We start from the raw sequence: 21299 nt of genomic DNA, 5'->3' as shown, positions 1-21299 counted from the left end.
GATGAGAAGGTGCTTGTAGTACTCTTAAAATAGCTTTTGTCTTGTGCCTTGGGTATGAATATACACTGAGGATACTACATATTTCCATGGCATTGACTGATCAGGTGAAAGCTATGATCCCTTATTGATGTCTCTTCAATCAGTAGATGACAGATTTAAAGGAAGGATTTTTTTTAGCTCGGTACTAGTACTAATGTTTGGTAAGCTCAGTGTATATTTTATACTGCATTATATACTGTAAGGGTGTCCGATAATATGCATGTGGTTGTCCAATGGCATGTGATCCAGACTTACTACAACTGCCTTAAGCAGAGAATATTCCTCACTTCTGTGTAAGAATGAGAATTCTAGCTGTGTATCAGAATGTGGAGCCCATGAGTCTGGTATGTCATCTAGGAGTCTGGTATGTCATCTAGGAGTCTGGTATGTCATCTAGGAGTCTGGTATGTCATCTAGGAGTCTGGTATATCATGTGTGTCTGGTATGTCATCTAGGAGTCTGGTATATCATGTGTGAGTCTGGTATATCATGTGTGAGTCTGGTGTATCGTGTATTTGCTTGTAATAAAATAAAATGTCATGGGTTTGTTTGAATATTACTCCCAACCGTTTCAGAGGAGGAGAGTTGGATGGACAGATGGACACGTCTCAGCATGCTACTCCATTTTGTTCCGTCACTGTGAGTCGCTGACCTGTATAAACAAGTTAGGGGAGTGTTTCAATGGAGCACTATGGCTTAAGTTGAATTAGCTAGATGGGTGTGATAAATATACTATGTAAAGGTCTTAAACTAATAGTTGGGTTAGATGAATTAGCTAGATGGGTGTGATAAATATACTATGTAAAGGTCTTAAACATACTAATAGTTGGGTTAGATGAACACTTTGATAAAGGAGGCATTTATGCATAAAGAGAAATAATGGGAGATGCTTTATGAATTTGTTGACTAAAACAAATCTAGTTTTAAAACACAATTTAATAAACATGTTTCATAGTTTGTCTATGAATAAATAAAAGTTCTGTAGTAAAAAAAAAGATCACTTGTAGTTTCCCACAGAAAACTGATCATCACTTGCAGTTTCCCACAGAAAACTGATCATCACTTGTAGTTTCCCACAGAAAACTGATCATCACTTGCAGTTTCCCACAGAAAACTGATCATCACTTGTAGTTTCCCACAGAAAACTGATCATCACTTGTAGTTTCCCACAGAAAACTGATCATCACTTGCAGTTTCCCACAGAAAACTGATCATCACTTGTAGTTTCCCACAGAAAACTGATCATCACTTGTAGTTTCCCACAGAAAACTGATCATCACTTTCAGTTTCCCACAGAAAACTGATCATCACTTGCAGTTTCCCACAGAAAACGGATCATCACTTGCAGTTTCCCACAGAAAACGGATCATCACTTGTAGTTTCCCACAGAAAACTGATCATCACTTGTAGTTTCCCACAGAAAACTGATCATCACTTGTAGTTTCCCACAGAAAACTGATCATCACTTGTAGTTTCCCACAGAAAACGGATCATCACTTGTAGTTTCCCACAGAAAACTGATCATCACTTGTAGTTTCCCACAGAAAACTGATCATCACTTGTAGTTTCCCACAGAAAACTGATCATCACTTGTAGTTTCCCACAGAAAACTGATCATCACTTGTAGTTTCCCACAGAAAACTGATCATCACTTGTAGTTTCCCACAGAAAACTGATCATCACTTGTAGTTTCCCACAGAAAACTGATCATCACTTGTAGTTTCCCACAGAAAACTGATCATCACTTGTAGTTTCCCACAGAAAACTGATCATCACTTGTAGTTTCCCACAGAAAACTGATCATCACTTGTAGTTTCCCACAGAAAACTGATCATCACTTGTAGTTTCCCACAGAAAACTGATCATCACTTGTTTCCCACAGAAAACTGATCATCACTTGTAGTTTCCCACAGAAAACTGCAGAGGGAAGCAGTTCCACCCAGTCAACCGTCACACGACATTGAGTGTACGAAAGGTCAAGGACACCTGCTCTTTCTATGACATAAACTGACCAGGTGAAAGCTTATTGATGTCACTTGTTAAATTGTCAACAAATCAATGTAGATGAAGGGGAGGAGACATGTTGAAGGATTTTTAAGCCATGAGATAATTGAGGCATGGATTGTGTATGTGTGCCATTCAGAGGGTGAATGGGCCAGACAAAAGATTTAAGTGCCTTTGAACGGGGTATGGTAGTAGGTGGCAGGCGCACCGGTTTGTGTCAAGAACTGCAACGCTACTGGGTTTTTCACTCAACAGTTTCCCGTGTGTATCAAGAACAGTCCACCACGCAAAGGACATCAGACCAACTTGATACAACTGTGGGAAGCATTGGGGTCAATATGGGTCAGCAGCCCTGTGGAACACTTTTGGCACCTTGTAGAGTTCATATGGGTCAGCAGCCCTGTGGAATGCTTTGGCACCTTGTAGAGTTCATATGGGTCAGCAGCCCTGTGGAATGCTTTGGCACCTTGTAGAGTTCATATGGGTCAGCAGCCCTGTGGAATGCTTTGGCACCTTGTAGAGTTCATATGGGTCAGCAGCCCTGTGGAATGCTTTGGCACCTTGTAGAGTTCATATGGGTCAGCAGCCCTGTGGAATGCTTTGGCACCTTGTAGAGTTCATATGGGTCAGCAGCCCTGTGGAATGCTTTGGCACCTTGTAGAGTTCATATGGGTCAGCAGCCCTGTGGAATGCTTTGGCACCTTGTAGAGTTCATATGGGTCAGCAGCCCTGTGGAATGCTTTGGCACCTTGTAGAGTTCATATGGGTCAGCAGCCCTGTGGAATGCTTTGGCACCTTGTAGAGTTCATATGGGTCAGCAGCCCTGTGGAATGCTTTGGCACCTTGTAGAGTTCATATGGGTCAGCAGCCCTGTGGAATGCTTTGGCACCTTGTAGAGTTCATATGGGTCAGCAGCCCTGTGGAATGCTTTTGGCACCTTGTAGAGTTCATATGGGTCAGCAGCCCTGTGGAATGCTTTGGCACCTTGTAGAGTTCATAGCCGACAAATTGAGGCTGTTCTGAGGGCAAAAGGGGAGGAGCAAATCAATATTAGGAAGGATGATCTTAATGTTTTGTCCACTCAGTGTATATTGTTACATGAGAAGCCTCACAGAGGGCATTCAACACTATGGTCAAATCCATGGTCGTATCAATATCTTTACAGTAGAAGCTAACAAAACACACAAACTGACCAGGTGCACACTGATCAGTAAAGAGAGGCTAACATTCTATAACGCTCTCTTTCCTCTGTACAGTTCTCTCACAGTGAGAAACAATAGGATTCCAATAAGGTGTGCTAGGATTTCTTAATAACTTTATCAAATTCACTGTTACCACTTCCTTTATGAGATGAGGATGAAGTGACTAGTAAAAAATGAGTTAGTCCATCGGTTCAGTAGATGGCGCTGTTGACGCTCCAATAAGAGATTAGAAGGGAGGAGCGATGACGCGAAAGCGTAAGAAAGGCGATGTTAAGATCAGAGATTCAACTCCCAGTGGAGGCGGCTCAGAGCAGGAAGGGGAGGTGGCTCAGAGCAGGAAGGGGAGGCGGCTCAGAGCAGGAAGGGGAGGCGGCTCAGAGCAGGAAGGGGAGGGCCATTCTCAGTGAATGTCATAAAAATAGTGAAACATTCAAAAAGTTATCATTTTTTAGATAAAACTATACTAAATATATTCACGTCACCAAATAATAGATTCAAACACAATATTTTGCAATGAAGGTCTACAGTAGCCTCGGCAGCACTCTGTAGGGTAGCACCATGCTGTAGTTTCCGTCCTCCTCTGGGTACATTGACTTCAATACAAAACCTAGGAGGCTCATGGTTCTCACTCCCTTCCATAGACTTACACAGTAATTATGACAACTTCTGCAGGACATCCTCCAACCTATCAGGGCTCTTGCAGCATGAACTGACATGTTGTCCGCTAAATCAAAGGATTGAAGAATACATCTACTACTGAATGCATAAGCTACAGCTAGCTAGCACTGCAGTGCATAGAATGTGGTGAGTAGTTGACTCGAAGAGAAAGACAATAGTTTAACAGTTTTGAAGAAATTAATTTCTTCCAAAATTAAGGAGAAGCAAGAGAGAGAGAGCTAGCAATATTTCTGATTTTTTTTACCCTTTCACTTACTTAGCTAATGAATGGAGCTAGCTAGTTTAGCCTACTCTAACACCTGGCTTAAACAGAGGGATGCTATGTTAGCTAGCTGGCTATGGCTATCCAACACTGGAACTCTTCCAAGTCAAGGTAGCTTTTGGTTTTATTAATTTATTGCCACCAGAGCCCGCTGGTGTGACTGCTAAACTGCTTGCTGACTGTACACTGTACTGAATGACTGTAGCGGGTGTACTAACGAGTTAGTTCTATTCGCTATGTTGACTGGCATTAGCTAAAACTGATGACAAAGATGTAGGCTGTGTGTAGCGGTTAGTGGTCATGCTAGGAATGTTTGGCTTGGAAAGTTTTTGCGCCTGGTCACAGAAAGCTGATGTGTTGTGCACTGAAGTCCACAAGCGAAGGGAAAAGGTGAGAGGAGGAGAGCGCGTAGATAGACGCGAGCAAAGTGATCATGCTATTTGTATGTGGCTGCTATGAAAGTGAACTGTGTTTGCGTGTGTTCATGGGTCTATTCATTTCGCAGATTCTGTTGAAAAGCGTTTCTTGTACGGAAGCAAACAGTGAAAAACATACCTGTATTTGTCCAATAGAAAATCTTGTTTGCACCTGAACTATTGATTACACCCTAGATCAGCTAGATGCAGGCAAGAGTGTGGAAGGCGGTTTTGAATGTGTCACTTCGTCACCTTGATTACTCAAAATTCTCTCAACCTGTGTCCCTACATTGTAAACTTTCATTCATAGGCTAGGTTGTAGCAGCCTCATGATGGGGTACAGGGAAAATGTTAGTATCATGTAGTATCCTAAACCTATCGATGTTACATTGAGATGGGTGAATGGAATATGAATGACAGTCATCCAATATGCTGTTATAGAAATAAAATGTAAATGATCATCCTTCCTCATCTTAAACGGCACCGATCGCCACTGTCGTCTCCTGTGTACATACCTAATATTGAGTAAATATCTGCATCTCCTGACTACAAACCAAGTAATCTAACGTATAGATCTTCATGCGCTGTTGAGAACTTTGATGATCTCGAAATGGATTCCGTCGGCGGTTGTGAGGGTTCTGAAGTTGAGCCTGTCCAGGATGTGGTGGACCTTCCTGAGGCGACAGGTGTGGTAGAGACGTCCAACGTTTGCCCTGAGACTCCTACCGGAGATAATTTTGGAAAGAGTGGATTCCTGCTTTTTGGCCGACCCATACGTTGTAAGCTGGGTAAAGGACATAAAAGGGTAATCAATGGGGGTTAATCAATGGGGGTTAATCAATAGGGTTGAGTGTAGAAGTGGATCAAATGAAAAGGAATATTCCTAGTGTTTGTGACACCTGACATTTGGTGAGACAGAGACCTGGTGGCAATGGTGAGACTGAGAAAAGCATGTCTGAGTGAGTGAAGAATGTGATGAAATCTATTTTTCAAGTCACAAACTAGAGACTGGGTTTGTCTGAGTGACTGTACATAATTTCTTAAAAGGTAATTTTATAAAAAATACAAGTATTTGATATTTCTGAGTTCATTTGACATTGGTTTTGTGTAAAATTCACAAGCTGGTAAAATGGTGGCGCCCACTTGGTCTGCTTCAACAGACCTCGATGCAGGCAGTGCTCGTGCATCAGAGAGAGACAAATTCACAGCTACACTACTGTTTTGAAGATGAATGTAATGTTTATCCGTTTTTCACATGTGTAGCAATATTCAGACACATTCAGTTCTTTCTATCTATAGTTGTTACTACGGTGTGAACGGGAAAGACAATAGTTGTTTTTGTGATTTAAATAATACAGTAAAGACCAGGTTATTCCAGGAAATAGTTCATTGTGCTGCTTAATTAAAACAACAGCTGCAACCTAAATGGTTTTGGGTCTTTAATGCGTTTATGTAAATGTAGAAAATCTACTCTTAAGTTAAGTGTGTTTACGTTGTGATTTAGTGTGTAATTGGTGTCTAATGTGAATTAATTCATGTTTTGTTGTCAATGCTTAGCTACCTGATCTATTGAAATTAGATCATTGAACAAGAAAAAATGGAATGTAATTTTAGAGAATAAAGAAAGTTTTTGTGTCGTTGCTCATTATTACTGCAGTGTCATTGCTCATTATTACTGCAGTGTTGTTTCTCATTATTACTGCAGTGTCGTTGCTCATTATTACTGCAGTGTTGTTTCTCATTATTACTGCAGTGTCATTGCTCATTATTACTGCAGTGTCATTGCTCATTATTACTGCAGTGTCATTGCTCATTATTACTGCAGTGTCGTTGCTCATTATTACTGCAGTGTTGTTGCTCATTATTACTGCAGTGTTGTTTCTCATTATTACTGCAGTGTCGTTTCTCATTATTACTGCAGTGTTGTTTCTCATTATTACTGCAGTGTTGTTGCTCATTATTACTGCAGTGTTGTTTCTCATTATTACTGCAGTGTTGTTGCTCATTATTACTGCAGTGTCGTTGCTCATTATTACTGCAGTGTTGTTGCTCATTATTACTGCAGTGTCGTTGCTCATTATTACTGCAGTGTCGTTGCTCATTATTACTGCAGTGTCGTTGCTCATTATTACTGCAGTGTCGTTGCTCATTATTACTGCAGTGTCGTTGCTCATTATTACTGCAGTGTTGTTGCTCATTATTACTGCAGGCCGACTCAGATCAAGTCTGAGGCCGGTAACATCAACAGTGAGGACAAACCCATCCTACCTCTCTCCTTCCACACTGAGTACAAACCTACATTCACTGGGTCCTGATTGTGACAGTGGAGCCCAGTTTGCACCTCAGGATCCAGAGATGGCATCAGTGATGCTGGAAGACTGCAGTCAAACACTGGAGCTGAATGTCAACATTAAAGATGAAGAAGAGGAGGAGAAGATTGAGGAATCTGTTTCTCATGGTAAGAGCAGGTTCTATCTAACTAAATGTATGTTGTTCATTCCAACTTCCTACTGTGTATGAAAAGTTGCAGTAGAACTGTTTCAATGAGAAGGTCATGTTATTTCATGCTAATGCTAATTAATTATTTGTGTAAAACTAACAATGAAATACAACCCGGACTCATCCTCTGGCTTAAAAACAGAAGTTCAAACTCTTGCGGTATGGTAGTGTAACCGATGTGAAATGGCTAGCTAGTTAACGGTGTTCGCGCTAAATAGCGTTTTAATCGGTGACGTCACTTGCTCTGAGACCTTGAAGTAGTAGTTCCCCTTGCTCTGCAAGGGCCGAGACTTTTGTGGAGCGATGGGTAACGATGCTTCGAGGGTGACTGTTTTTGATGTGTGCAGAGGGTTCCTGGTTCGCGCCCGGGTATGGGCGAGGGGACGGTCTAAAGTTATACTGTTACAGTAGCTCAATGTATGCAGGGTTGGGTGGGTTACTTTCAGGGTGACAGCTGCACTTAAATAAAAAAAAAACTACTTTTTAACTAGGCACGTCAGTGAAGAACACATAAATGGATTAACATAAATGTACAGTACCAATCAAACGTTTGGACACACCTACTCATTCCAGGGTTTTTGTTTATCTAAAAAACAAACGATTTTCTACATTGTAGAATAATAGTGAAGACATCAAAACTATGAAATAACTTTCAAGCAATGTATAAGAGAGTTATACTCCAGTCCAGTAGGTGGCGGTAGTGCAACATTTATTGGATGTCAACAGCCGTTAAACATAATCGAAGAACTCACCTGTAATGTGCCACGTCTACCACAACCTTTCCTATCGTGTTATCACTACAGCATTTTAGAAAGCCATTGTTCAAAGTGTGTTCATGCATACAGTACAATGGGAGGGGGTGTGGCATGCACAGGAGAACCAGGAAGTTGATCTCAGACGTCTATTTAGGACTGGGATCCAATTCGGAGTTAACAGATTAACAGTGAGGACAAACCTAGTCTGCCTTTCTCCTTTCACATCGAGTTCAAACCTTCAGTCACTGGGTCCTGATTGTGACAGTGGAGCCCAGTTTGCACTGCAGGATCCAGAGATGACATCAGTGAAGCTGGAAGACTGCAGTCAAACACTGGAACTGAATGTCAACATTAAAGATGAAGAAGAGGAGGAGAAGATTGGGAAATGTGTCAATCATGGTAAAAGCAGGCACTATCTTCGTAAATTAGACCTCCATAATTTATGACCCAGTCTAATGCTAGGTTGAATTCTGCTTCTATCGGGAATGGCGTCGTGTGGGAGAGCGGTTTGCTGATGTTAATAACGTTGTGAACAGAGTTCCCCGTGGTGGTGTTCTGTTATGGGCAGGCATAAACTACGGTCAACGAACATGATTGCATTTTATCGATGGAAGTTTGAATGCACAAAAATACAGTGACGAGATCCTGAAGCCTACTGTGAGACCTTTAAAAAAAATGGGCATCTGGGACCAAGAGATGCATATCTGCATTCCCAGTCGTGAAATCCATAGATTAGGGCCTAATTAATTTCTTTCAATTTACCGATTTGTAAAATCGTATGAAATAGTTGCATACTGCATTTATTTATGTTAAGTATACATAGTCTACTACTCAATGGGGTAAACATGAACGACAACAACAAAGGGACACAGTGACCTTCGCTCCTGCTTGACAAGCACTACTCTGGCAACCTAGTATGAAGTAGTTGCCTAGTAGCCATGGCAACCTAGTATGAAGTAGCTGCCTAGTAGCCATGGTAACCTAGTATGAAGTAGATACCTAGTAGCTATTTTCAGGGTGACAACCTTTTTAACTAGGCACGTCAGTTAAGAACACATTCTTATTTACAATGACCGCCTACACCTGGACGACGCTGGGCTAATTGTGTGCAGCCCAATGGGACTCCCAATCACAGCCGGTTGTGATACAGCCTGGATTCAAACCAGGGTGTCTGTAGTGACTCCTCGAGTACTGCGATGCAGTGTCTTAGACCGCTGAGACACTCAGGAGCACATGATAACCATCAATCTTTTTTTATTTATTTATTTTTAAATAAAGAGTTCAGTTTTATAGCTAAAGCTGTACAATTATTTGTGTAAAACTAACAATGAAATACAACCCAGACTCATCCTCTGGCTTAAAAACAGAAGTCCAAACTCTGGCGGTATGGTAGCTCAGTGTACGCAGGGTTGGGTGGGTTACTTTCTAAATGGAATCTGTTACAAGGTACCTGTCCAAAATTATAGTCAGTAACGTAATTTTTGGATTACCTCAACTCAGTAACGTAATCTGATTACATTCCGTTACTTTTAGATTACGTTCCCCCTTAATTAAGAGGCATTAGAATAATACAAATGAATGTTGCCAATTGAATGATATCTATTGATTTATCCTGCAATGTTAAAGTTTACATAGCTGGCAATATATGGATGTTAAATTTTACTTAATGGGCTGGTTATGTAGGCTTCTTCTAACCCGTTGCTTTCTACTACATCTAATTATATGATTAAATTATATCTTTACATTAAAAACCAAAGTCTATCAGAATTCCAGTCATTCCAATAAATGTTATACCCCTTGATCTTCAACAACAGGACTTGGAAGTATAGATTAGCCAAATAGTTTTACCTGAGCACGACACCAAAACGAAGGACTTATTAGCCAGCCCTACTTTTTATTGTCTCAGAGGACTGATTTAGTTGAAAAATAAATGCTGCGCTCGTAGAATGGCAAAGCTGTCATCAAGGCAAAGGGTGGCTACTTTGAAAAATCTAAAATCTATTTTGATTTGTTTAACACTTTTTTTTGTTTTTTGGTTACTACATGATTCCTTGTGTTATTTCATAGTTTTGATGTCTTCATTATACTAAAATGTAGAAAATAGTAAAAATAAAGAAACCCTTGAATCAGTAGACGTGTCCAAACTTTGACTGGTACTGTGTATATAGAATGTATAAGTCCCTAAACAGATTGCCCCTCTTTAAGTCTATCAAAAGTGTGCAAGTTTGAGCATGTGTCCGTTAGGCCTATGGATGTTTTTATTTTTATCAGCATGAATTAGATTGAGCATTAAAAGCCCCACTTTTATTCTATAGGCTGGGATCCACACTATGCTGCTGTTATTCCATAGGCTGGGATCCACACTATGCTGCTGTTATTCCATAGGCTGGGATCCACACTATGCTGCTGTTATTCTATAGGCTGGGATCCACACTACGCTGCTGTTATTCCATAGGCTGGGATCCACACTATGCTGCTGTTATTCCATAGGCTTGGATCCACACTACGCTGCTGTTATTCCATAGGCTGGGATCTGCACTATGCTGTTGTTATTCCATAGGCTGGGATCCACACTACGCTGCTGTTATTCCATAGGCTGGGATCTGCACTATGCTGTTGTTATTCCATAGGCTGGGATCCACACTACGTTGCTGTTATTCCATAGGCTGGGATCCACACTATGCTGCTGTTATTCCATAGGCTGGGATCTGCACTATGCTGTTGTTATTCCATAGGCTGGGATCCACACAACGCTGCTGTTATTCCATAGGCTGGGATCCACACTACGCTGCTGTTATTCCATAGGCTGGGATCCACACTATGCTGCTGTTATTCCATAGGCTGGGATCCACACTATGCTGCTGTTATTCCATAGGCTGGGATCCACACTATGCTGCTGTTATTCCATAGGCTGGGATCTGCACTATGCTGTTGTTATTCCATAGGCTGGGATCCACACTACGCTGCTGTTATTCCATAGGCTGGGATCCACACTATGCTGCTGTTATTCCATAGGCTGGGATCCACACTACGCTGCTGTTATTCCATAGGCTGGGATCCACACTATGCTGCTGTTATTCCATAGGCTGGGATCCACACTACGCTGCTGTTATTCCATAGGCTGGGATCCACACTATGCTGCTGTTATTCCATAGGCTGGGATCCACACTACGCTGCTGTTATTCCATAGGCTGGGATCCACACTATGCTGCTGTTATTCCATAGGCTTGGATCCACACTACGCTGCTGTTATTCCATAGGCTTGGATCCACACTACGCTGCTGTTATTCCATAGGCTGGGATCCACACTATGCTGCTGTTGCAAGAGTGAATTTTTCATGGCTGTCCACTGGTTTCAAAATCAATGATTGACAGGCAACATAAACTTCTTGAATTAAACCATTATTGGATTCAAATACACCTTTAGATTTGTGAACAGCCATCCACAACAACCACAATCCGTAAGGCGCTAATAGCTGAATGAGAGAGCAGCAGTGTGATTCACATCAATGCGTTATGTAGATAACAATAATAAGTGATATCCGTATCACTGTAGACCACGGTATCCTTACCTCCAAGCGTTTATTCAAGTTGGATAATTTGGTGTGTCATCATAGTGGTCTCTGACTTGTGGTCATCATCTGGTGTGTCATCATAGTGGTCTCTGATTGGTGGTCAGACTCACTCAGGTGGAACAAACTTAAACATGCACCTTTCTTACAATGCTGATTTGAATGTCATTGAGAAAAAAAAAATTCTTCCAGCAAACATAATTTCTGAATTTAAAAGTAATCCTTGAAGTAATCCTTTACTTTTTCAAAAGTATCGGTAATTTGTTTACAATATTTTTTGCAATCCCTTTACATGTAATCTGTTACTCCCCAAACCTGTATGTCTGGTAGTTGTGTGGTAAGAAAAGGAAGAGAGAAACCCCCCACAGTGCAATCAAACAGTCTAACCTATAGCACAGCGCTTTCGATTCACTTCTTTCCACAAGCCCAATACTTTCCTTTCGACACACCCACTCCCTCATTACTCTGGTCGCTCATTACTCTGGTCGCTCATTACTCCGGTCGCTCATTACTCTGGTCGCTCATTACTCTGGTCGCTCATTACTCTGGTCGCTCATTACTCCGGTCGCTCATTACTCCGGTCGCTCATTACTCCGGTTGCTCATTACTCCGGCCGCTCATTACTCCGGTCGCCGTATTGAGGTGCAGCCGCCCCCTTCTCCATTACTCCGGTCGCCGTATTGAGATGCAGCCGCCCCCTTCTCCATTACTCCGGTCTCCGTATTGAGATGCAGCCGCCCCCTTCTCCATTACTCCGCTCGCCATATTGAGATGCAGCCGCCCCCTTCTCCTATTGGATGAGCCACCGCGGCTCAACTGGGGACTTAAAAAAGACACCAACTTATTCACACAGGAGAGAATCTGACCTGGAGCTAAGAGGAAGTGAAATGATGCGAAGGCATAAGAATGGCGCTTCAGAGATGTGTGTCCCGAGTGGACACTTCGAACAAAGGTGTGTACACTTCGAACAAAGGTGTGTACACTTCGAACAAAGGTGTGTACACTTCGAACAAAGGTGTGTACACTTCGAACAAAGGTGTGTACACTTCGAACAAAGGTGTGTACACTTCGAACAAAGGTGTATACACACAGTTGAAGTCAGAAGTTTACATACACCTTAGCCAAATACATTTAAACTCAGTTTTTCACAATTCCTGACACTTAATCCTAGTAAAAACTCCCTGTCTTAGGTCAGTTAGGATCACCACTTTATTTTAAGAATGTGAAATGTCAGAATAATAGTTGAGAGAATTATTTCTTTCAGCTTTTATTTCTTTCATCGCATTCCCAATGGGTCAGAAGTTTACATACACTCAATTAGTATTTGGTAGCATTGACTTTAAATTGTTTAACTTGGGTCAAATGTTTCGGGGAGTCTTCCACAAGCTTCCCACAATAAGTTGGGTGAATTTTGGCCCATTCCTCCTGACAGCTGGTGGAACGGAGTCAGGTTTGCAGGCCTCCTTGCTCGCACACGCTTTTTCAGTTCTGCCCACACATTTTCTATAGGATTGAGGTCAGGGATTTGTGATGTCCACTCCAATACCTTGATGTTGTTGTCCTTAAGCCATTTTGCCACAATTTTGGAAGTATGCTTGGGGTCACTGTCCATTGGAAGACCCATTTGCGACCAAGCTTCAACTTCCTGACTGATGTCTTGAGATGTTGCTTCAATATCACATAATTTTCCATCCTCATGATGCCGTCTATTTTGTGAAGTGCAGCAGTCCCTCCTGCAGCAAAGCACCCCAACAACATGATGCTGCCACCCCCGTGCTTCACAGTTAGGATGGTGTTCTTTGGCTTGCAAGCCTCCCCCTTTTCCCTCCAAACATAACGATGATCATTATGGCCAAACAGTTCCATTTTTGTTTCATCAGACCAGTGGACATTTCTCAAAAGTACAATCTTTGCCCTCATGTGCAGTTGCAAACGGTAGTCTGGCTTTTTTATGGCGGTTTTGGAGCAGTGGCTTCTTCCTTACTTAGCGGCTTTTCAGGTTATGTCGATATAGGACTTGTTTTACTGTGGATATATAAATTTTTTGTACCTGTTTCCTCCAGCATCTTCACAAGGTCCTTTGCTGTTGTTCTGGGATTGATTTGCACTTTTCGCACCGTTGTACGTTCATCTCTAGCAGACCGAACGCGTCTCCTTCCTGAGCGGTATGACAGCTGCGTGGTCCCATGGTGTTTATACTTGCATACTATTGTTTGTAAAGATGAATGTGGTACCTTCAGGCATTTGGAAATTGCTCTCAAGGATGAACCAGACTTGTGGAGGTCTACAATAATTTTTCTGAGGTCTTGGCTGATTTCTTTTGATTTTCCCATGTCGTCAAGCAAAGAGGCACTGAGCCTTGAAATAAATCCACAGGTACACCTCCAATTAACTCAAATGATGTCAATTAGCCTATCAGAAGTCTGCCTGAACAGTTGTTAAACAAATTACTTGTCATGCACAAAGTAGATGTCCTAACCGACTTGCCAAACTATAGTTTGTTAGTAAGAAATTTGTGGAGTGGTTGAAAAACACTTTTTAATGACTCCAACCTAAGTGTATGTAAACTTCCGACTTCAACTGTACCCTTTGTCTCCTGAATACAAACTGAGTAATCATATTCATAGGTCTACATGCTCTTTTGAGAACCTTGATGATCTGGAAATGGAGGTTGAGCCAGTCCAGGAGGGCCTACCTGTGGTAGACAGGTGTAGTCAGTGGTACTTGAGTAAAAGTAAAGATGCCTTCATAGAAAATGACTCAAGTGAAAGTCAAACAGTAAAATACTACTTGAGTAAAAGTATTTGGTTTTAAATATATTTAGTAAAAGTATTTGGTTTTAAATATATTTAGTAAAAGTACAAGTGTAAATTGTTTAAAATTCCTTATTAAGCCAACCAGGCCTCATGTTGTTGTTGTTGTTTACAGATAGCCAGGGGCACACTTACACACTTGGACATCCATTTACAAACAAAGCATGTGTTCAGTGAGTCTGTCAGATCAGAGGCAGTAGAGATGACCAGGGATGTTCTCTGTTTAGTGAGTCTGTCAGATCAGAGGCAGTAGGGATGACCAGGGATGTTCTCTGTTTAGTGAGTCCACCAGATCAGAGGCAGCAGGGATGACCAGGGATGTTCTCTGTTTAGTGAGTCTGTCAGATCAGAGGCAGTAGGGATGACCAGGGATGTTCTCTGTTTAGTGAGTCTGCCAGATCAGAGGCAGTAGAGATGACCAGGGATGTTCTCTGTTTAGTGAGTCTGCCAGATCAGAGGTAGTAGAGATGACCAGGGATGTTCTCTTGATAAGCGTGGGAATTGGACCATTTTCCTGTCCTGCTAAACATTCAAAATGTAACAAGTATTTTTGGGTGTCAGGGAAAATGTATGGAGTAAAAAGTAAATTTTCTTTACTGTAGTGAAGTAAAAGTTGTAAAAACAAAAATAGTACTTTACACCACAGGGTGTAGGTGAGACTTCCAACGTTTGCCCTGAGAATCCTATCAGACAGGTAGGAGTCAGACTTTTGGAAAGCGTTGATTCTTGTTTTTTGGCCCACCCATACGTTTTGTCAAGTTGGGGAAAGAACAAACTGGGAATGGTTATATCTGTGTTACAAATTTTCGAGAAGTGGAATTGTTTAGATTTTTTTTTGCTTATCCACCGCTCAGAGGAAGCGGATGCTTCAAGTCACGCGGCTCGGGTCTCAACCTGTGGCGTGCTTTGCTCTCCGGAGTAGGGCCCCGCTCAAAGGGGGGATCAGTGGGGTAGAGGGGTATCAAATGAAAAGGAATATTCCTAGTGTTTGTTGCCAGCCGTTTGGTGAGACGTAGACCCGGTGGCAATGGCTTGACTGAGAACTCTGTTTGTCTTGAGCTTTGACCGAGTTGCTACCTGAAAAGGTTAGGTTATATTTGGTGTTCTGCGTTCATTACGGTGCTTTAGGTGCCAAGAATTTGATCATGTTGCAGCAGTGTGTAGAAGAGCGATCCCACGATGTGAGGAAAGTGCAGGAGGGCCTAGTCAGAGGGAGTGTGCGGTTGGGATACAGAAAGCACTGTGTGTCAACTGTGGGGTTGCCAATGCAGCTGAGGATCTGAAATACATTGTGAGAGAGACCGGTTGAAACTGTCATTTTGAATGGGGCAGAACGTTTCCTATGCTGAGACAATAAAGAGAGTAGAGGGTAGCCCAAGGGCAAGGGAGCCTCCCAGTGAGTTGGTCTGAAAAGAGAAAGATCCAGAGAGGATGAGTTTTAGTAAGGTTGGATATGTTGCGTTTATAACCATGGTGATGAACTGCACTGCACTGGTGGAGTGGAAATCACAGAAGGTACGTGTGGTAGTTGCAGCAGCAGAGAAATCTTTGGGTGTGAGATTTTAGTACAGAAGATCTACAGTCAGTTTTGAGGGAAGGGGTTCCATCCTCCATGGCCTGTTGTAGGATCATTTAGGGCTAAAGTGGTGGGTTCTGGGGGATGGTGTGTAGGTGCAGAAATAGATGGTGCAATTTTCAGATTTTCACATTCTCCTTTCACACACAGTACGCACATACATTTATACTGACTACACACCCACTCACATACAAGCTGCTACTACTCTGTTTATCTTATCCTGTTGCTTAGTCCCCTTACATATCTACCTCCATCACTCCAGTATCCCTGCACATCTAAATATGGTATTGGAACTGACTTTTTAACTATTTGCTGTATATATAGTATACTTACTTGTGTATTTCCTAGTCTTTTTTTTCTAGTAATATGGTTATTGATAATTGCATTATTTGGTTTGGAGTTTGCAAGAAAGGCATTTCACTGTGCTTGTGACGTTACAACTGAACTTAAAACATCTTTGGTTGTAGTGTTGGAACAAGAAGTTCCGGGAAGGCCGAAACTAGAACTGTGTTGTCAAGATACCTTTTGTGTCCGTTTTTTTAAATGTATTACTACAGGTATGTAATTGCACGTTTAAACTGTCTAATATCAAAATAACATGTCATAACGTGCTAGGTAACAAATTATCACGTTTGGTAAAGGTTGTGTGTTATTTTGCTTCAAACCGAGTGAGTGGAAAACGTGGCTAATACAATTTTATACGTCAGTCAATGAACATAAATTATGAAATTACCTTTTAATAAATTATTTATTTTCGATTTCTGAGCTCCTTTTACATGTTATTGGTTTTGTGTAAAATTTGCGAGTTTGTAAAATGGCTGGGACAGCTCTGTCTGCGTGCGGGCAGTGCAGATGCACCAGAGAGCGACAATTCCACGGTTGCCCTACAGTTGTGAGGCTAAATGCAATGTTTATCTTTTATTTTTGTTTAAAAAAAATTACATGTGTAATAATATTCGGACACATTGTATTTCACATTATAGATAGAAACAATCGTTTTTTTGTAGGTGAAATAATACAGTGAAGACGACGTTATTCAAGAAAATTATTCATCGTGCTTCCTCAAACACTGCAACCTTAATGGCTTGAGTCATTTATGCATTGATGTAAATGTAGGAAATCTACTATAGGTTAAGTGCACTTACGTTGTGTAATTTAAAGTGTGCACTCGTCTAATGTGAATTAATGTTTTGTAGTCTATGCATAGCAACCTGATTCATTGAAATTCGATAATTGAACAAGGAAAAAACAAAATATTTTTAAGAGAATAAAGTAAGTGCCAGAACTGTCAAGACAATAACTTTTGTGTCCGTTTCTCTTTATTACTACAGGCCAACGCGGATTAAGTCTGATTCCGGTAACATCCACAGTGAGGACAAACCCAGCCTGCCTCTCTCCTTCCACACTGACTCCAAACCTACAGTCACTGGGTCCTGATTGTGACAGTGGAGCCCATTTTGCACTGCAGGATCCAGAGATGACATCAGTGAAGCTGGAAGACTGCAGTCAAACACTGGAGCTGAATGTCAACATTAAAGATGAAGAAGAGGAGGAGAAGATTGGTAAATCTGTTTCTCATGGTAAGAGCAGGTTCTATCTAACTAAGTTTGTTGTTCATTCCAACTTCCCACTGTGTATGAAAAGTTGCAGTAGAACTGTTTCATGATGAACTGTTTCAATGAGAAGGTAGATGTTATTTCATGCTACTGAGACTTGCATGGTTTGACACCAGTATTGTCAGCATGTTTGATTCACTGGGCTGTCTGGAGTGATCAGAGAGTAGACTAAAGTGAAGTAGACAAGGTCAACTTTCTCCCCAGTCTGTGGTACTGAGTATTCTGGAACAGGTTTTCATCAAGGATCTCTCTGTACTTTGTTCTGTTCATCTTTTCCTCCATCCTGACTAGTCTCCCAGTCCCTGCTGCTGAAAAACCTCCCCACAGCATGATGCTGCCACCACCATGCTTCACTGTAGGGATGGTTCCAGGTTTCCTCCAAATGTGACGCTTGGCATTCAGGCCAACATTTTGGTTTCATCAGACCAGAGAATGTTGTTTCTCCTGGTCTGAAAGTCTTTAGTTGCCTTTTGGAAAACTCCAAGCGGGTTGTCATGTGCCTTTTTTACTGAGGAGTGGCTTCGTCTAGCCACTCTACCATGAAGGCCTGATTGGTGGAGTGCTGCAGAGATGGTTGTACTTCTGGAATGTTCTCCCATCTCCACAGAGGAACTCTGGAGCTTTGTCAGAGTGACCATCGGGTTCTTGGTCACCTCCCTGACCAAGGTCCTTCTCCCCCGATTGCTCAGTTTGGCCGGGCGGCCAGCTCTAGGAATAGTCTTGGTGGTTCCAAACTTCTTCCATTTAAGAATGATGGAAACCACTGTGTTCTTGGAGACCTTCAATGCTGCAGAAATGTTGTTGGTACCCTTCCCCAGATGGGTGCCTCGAAACAATCCTGTCTCAGAGCTCTACGGACAATTCCTTCAACCTCATGGCTTGGTTTTTGCTCTGACATGCACTGTCAACTGTGGGACCTTATATACACAGGTGTGTTCCTTTCCAAATCATGTCCAATCAATTGAATTTATCACAGGTGGATTCCAATCAAGTTGTAGAAACATCTCAAGGATGATAAATGGGAACAGGATGCACCAGAGCTCAATTTTGAGTATCATAGCAAAGTGTCTGAATACTTATGTAAATAAGGAATTTCTGTTTTTTATTTTTAATACATTTGCAAACATGTCTCTCACTGTTCAAATAAACATTAAAATGACAGACTGATCATTTCTTTGTCAGTGGGCAAACGTATAAAATCAGCAGGGGGATAAAATACTTTATTCCCTCGCTGTATGTCGCCCAATACAGCCAGAAGAGGACTGGCCACCCCTCAGACTGGTTCCTCTCTAGGTTTCTTCCTAGTGTTCCTGTGTTCTGGGGAGTTTTTCTTAGCCGCTTTCTTATTGGTGTTTTTAAGCTGGATTTCTGTATAAGTACTTTGTGCCAACTGCTGATGTAAAAAGTGCATAAAATGTATTTGATTAACATGTACAATGAGTGTACAAAACATTAAGAACACCTTCCACATGTTGAGTTGCATGGAATCTACAAGGTGTGGAAAGCTTTCCACAGGGATGATGGCGCATGTCGACTCCAATGCTTCCCAGTTGTGTCAAGTTGGCTAAATGTCTTTTGGGTGGTGGACCCATTCTTCACACACACAGGAAATTTTTGCACATGGAAAAACCCAGAAGCATTGCATTTATTAACACAAACTGGTGCGCCTGGCACCTACTACCATACCCCGTTAAAAGGCACTTCAATATTTTGTCTTGCCCATTCACCCTCTGAATGGCAGACATACACAATCCATGTCACAATTGTATCAAGCCTTAAAAATCATTTTAATTTGTTTCTTCGTCTACACTGATTGAAGTGGATTAAACAAGTGACCTCAATAAGGAATCATAGCTTTAACATGGTCAGTCTGTCATGGAAAGAGCAGGTGTTCCTAATGTTTTGGCGGTCAGTGTATATCACACCCACTGATTCTTCTGTTGTTCACACAGGATACCATGTTGAGACATTCTCTACATCCAGAGAGCAACAGCAGGAAGATCCCAGAGCTAAGAGGTCTCACCACTGCCCACATTGTGAGGAGATTTTCCCAATTCTATCAAAGCTAAAAATACACCTAAAAATGCACACAGAAGAAAATCTGTATTCCTGCATTGACTGTGGGAAGAGTTTCACAACATCAAGGGCTCTGACAGTTCATCGGAGAGTACACACAGGAGAGAAGCCTTACAACTGCTCTGACTGTGGGGAGAGTTTCTCTCAACAGAGCAATTTAAAAAAACACCAACGTATACATACAGGAGAGAAGCCTTACTCTTGCTCGGCCTGTGGGAGGAGTTTCTCTCAACAGAGCAACTTCAAAAAACACCAACGGATACACACAGGAGAGAAGCCATACTCCTGCTCTGATTGTGGAAAAGGCTTCACAACATCAACTGAGCTAACAGTTCATCAGAGAACACACACAGGAGAGAAGCCTTACTTCTGCTCTGACTGTGGAAAGAGTTTCTCCCGATTGGATACCTTAAAAGTACATGAACGTGTACATACAGGAGAGAAACCATACTCCTGCTCTGACTGTGGAAAATGCTTCACAACATCATCTGAGCTAACAGTTCATCAGAGAACACACACAGGAGAGAAGCCTTACTTCTGCTCTGACTGTGGAAAAAGTTTCTCCCAATTGGAGAAGTTAAAATGTCACCAGCGAATACATACAGACCAAAAGTCTTACTTCTGCTCCGACTGTGGGAAGAGTTTCACCCGATTGGATACCTTAAAATGTCACCAGCGTATACATACAGGAGAGAAGCCTTACTTCTGCTCTGATTGTGGGAAGAGTTTCACCCGATTGGATACCTTAAAATGTCACCAGCGTATACATACAGGAGAGAAGCCTCATCAGTTCTCTCAGACCAGCTAAGAGTAAAGTCATTACATCACTTCATTCTCATCTCATAAATGAAGTGGTAACAGTGAATTTGATAACATTTAAGAAAGAATAAAACACTATTGGGATCCTATTGTTTCTCACTGAGAGAGAACTGTGCAGAGGAAATGGCGTGTTATAGAATGTTAGCTTCTTGTTATTTTGCTGATCAGTGAGCACCATGTCAGTTGTATTTATTTATTTAATTTAGCTTTTACTCTAAAGATATTGAGAGTACCTTGAATTTCCCCTTAGGGTTGAATGCCCTCTGAGGCTTCTCACATTGTAACCATGGAGTCTAATGGTTGACTGGGTGGTGCTGCTTCCCTCTGCAGTTCTCTGTGGAAATGAGCTGGTAGACACAACATGGGTCAGAGATGGTGTGATGATCAGTTTTCTGTGGAAATGAGCTGGTAGACACAACATGGGTCAGAGATGGTGTGATGATCAGTTCTCTGTGGAAATGAGCTGGTAGACACAACATGGGTCAGAGATGGTGTGATCAGTCTTCACCATTAGTTTGGGTGGATTCTTTTTTTTTACTACGAAGTAACTTTTGTTTTAATGATACACATACTTTGAAACGACTACATGTTTATTCAATTGTCTTACTAGATGTATTATTTGTCATCAAATGTATTTGGTTAACTGCATTGAACTTGATATGCTAATTAAAAATAAATATTCTACATGAATTTGTGCTGGTCAAACTTTGGGTTATCTATACAGACAATGTAATGTGTTTTGTTTAATTGATGTTATTCAAACTAATGTAAATGTCTATGTATCTACTGAATACATGTCACTACACCTATACATGCCAATTAGTCCCCAGGATGTTCTACAATACATACAAATCGTGTTTTGCAGTATAAAGGACATGTCTTCATATTTAAATAAATGTTATTTTATTTTGTAATGTGTTTTCTATGGTGCCAGAGTCCAGGGACAATATTACTACCACAATTCAAGTATGA

At 41.5% G+C, this 21299-nt stretch overlaps 1 protein-coding gene across 1 annotated transcript; it reads left to right on the top strand.

Annotated features, from left to right (window-relative positions):
• The first annotated feature begins 7872 nt into the window (after positions 1-7872).
• On the top strand, positions 7873-21228 carry LOC110527262 (zinc finger protein 501). The gene is made up of 3 exons (XM_036951266.1): positions 7873-8254; positions 17148-17396; positions 19385-21228. Exons 1-3 carry the CDS (start codon positions 7936-7938, stop codon positions 20314-20316), a joined length of 1500 nt encoding a protein of 499 aa, XP_036807161.1. The 5' UTR covers positions 7873-7935; the 3' UTR covers positions 20317-21228.
• Positions 21229-21299: the final 71 nt, after the last annotated feature.

Source organism: Oncorhynchus mykiss, chromosome 18 (genome assembly GCF_013265735.2).
Source record: "Oncorhynchus mykiss isolate Arlee chromosome 18, USDA_OmykA_1.1, whole genome shotgun sequence".
Taxonomy (NCBI): Eukaryota; Metazoa; Chordata; class Actinopteri; order Salmoniformes; family Salmonidae; genus Oncorhynchus; species Oncorhynchus mykiss.
Note: the sequence above shows the minus strand (reverse complement) of the source record. Positions and strands in the feature narration are given on the sequence as shown.

Excerpts from the sequence above, each read along its gene's own strand:
- LOC110527262 (XM_036951266.1), top strand. The coding sequence starts at position 7,936 with ATGCATACAGTACAATGGGAGGGGGTGTGGCATGCACAGGAGAACCAG. Across the intron at positions 8,255-17,147 it reads TGGGAAATGTGTCAATCATG|GCCAACGCGGATTAAGTCTG; the intron begins GTAAAAGCAGGC and ends TTATTACTACAG. Across the intron at positions 17,397-19,384 it reads TGGTAAATCTGTTTCTCATG|GATACCATGTTGAGACATTC; the intron begins GTAAGAGCAGGT and ends TTGTTCACACAG.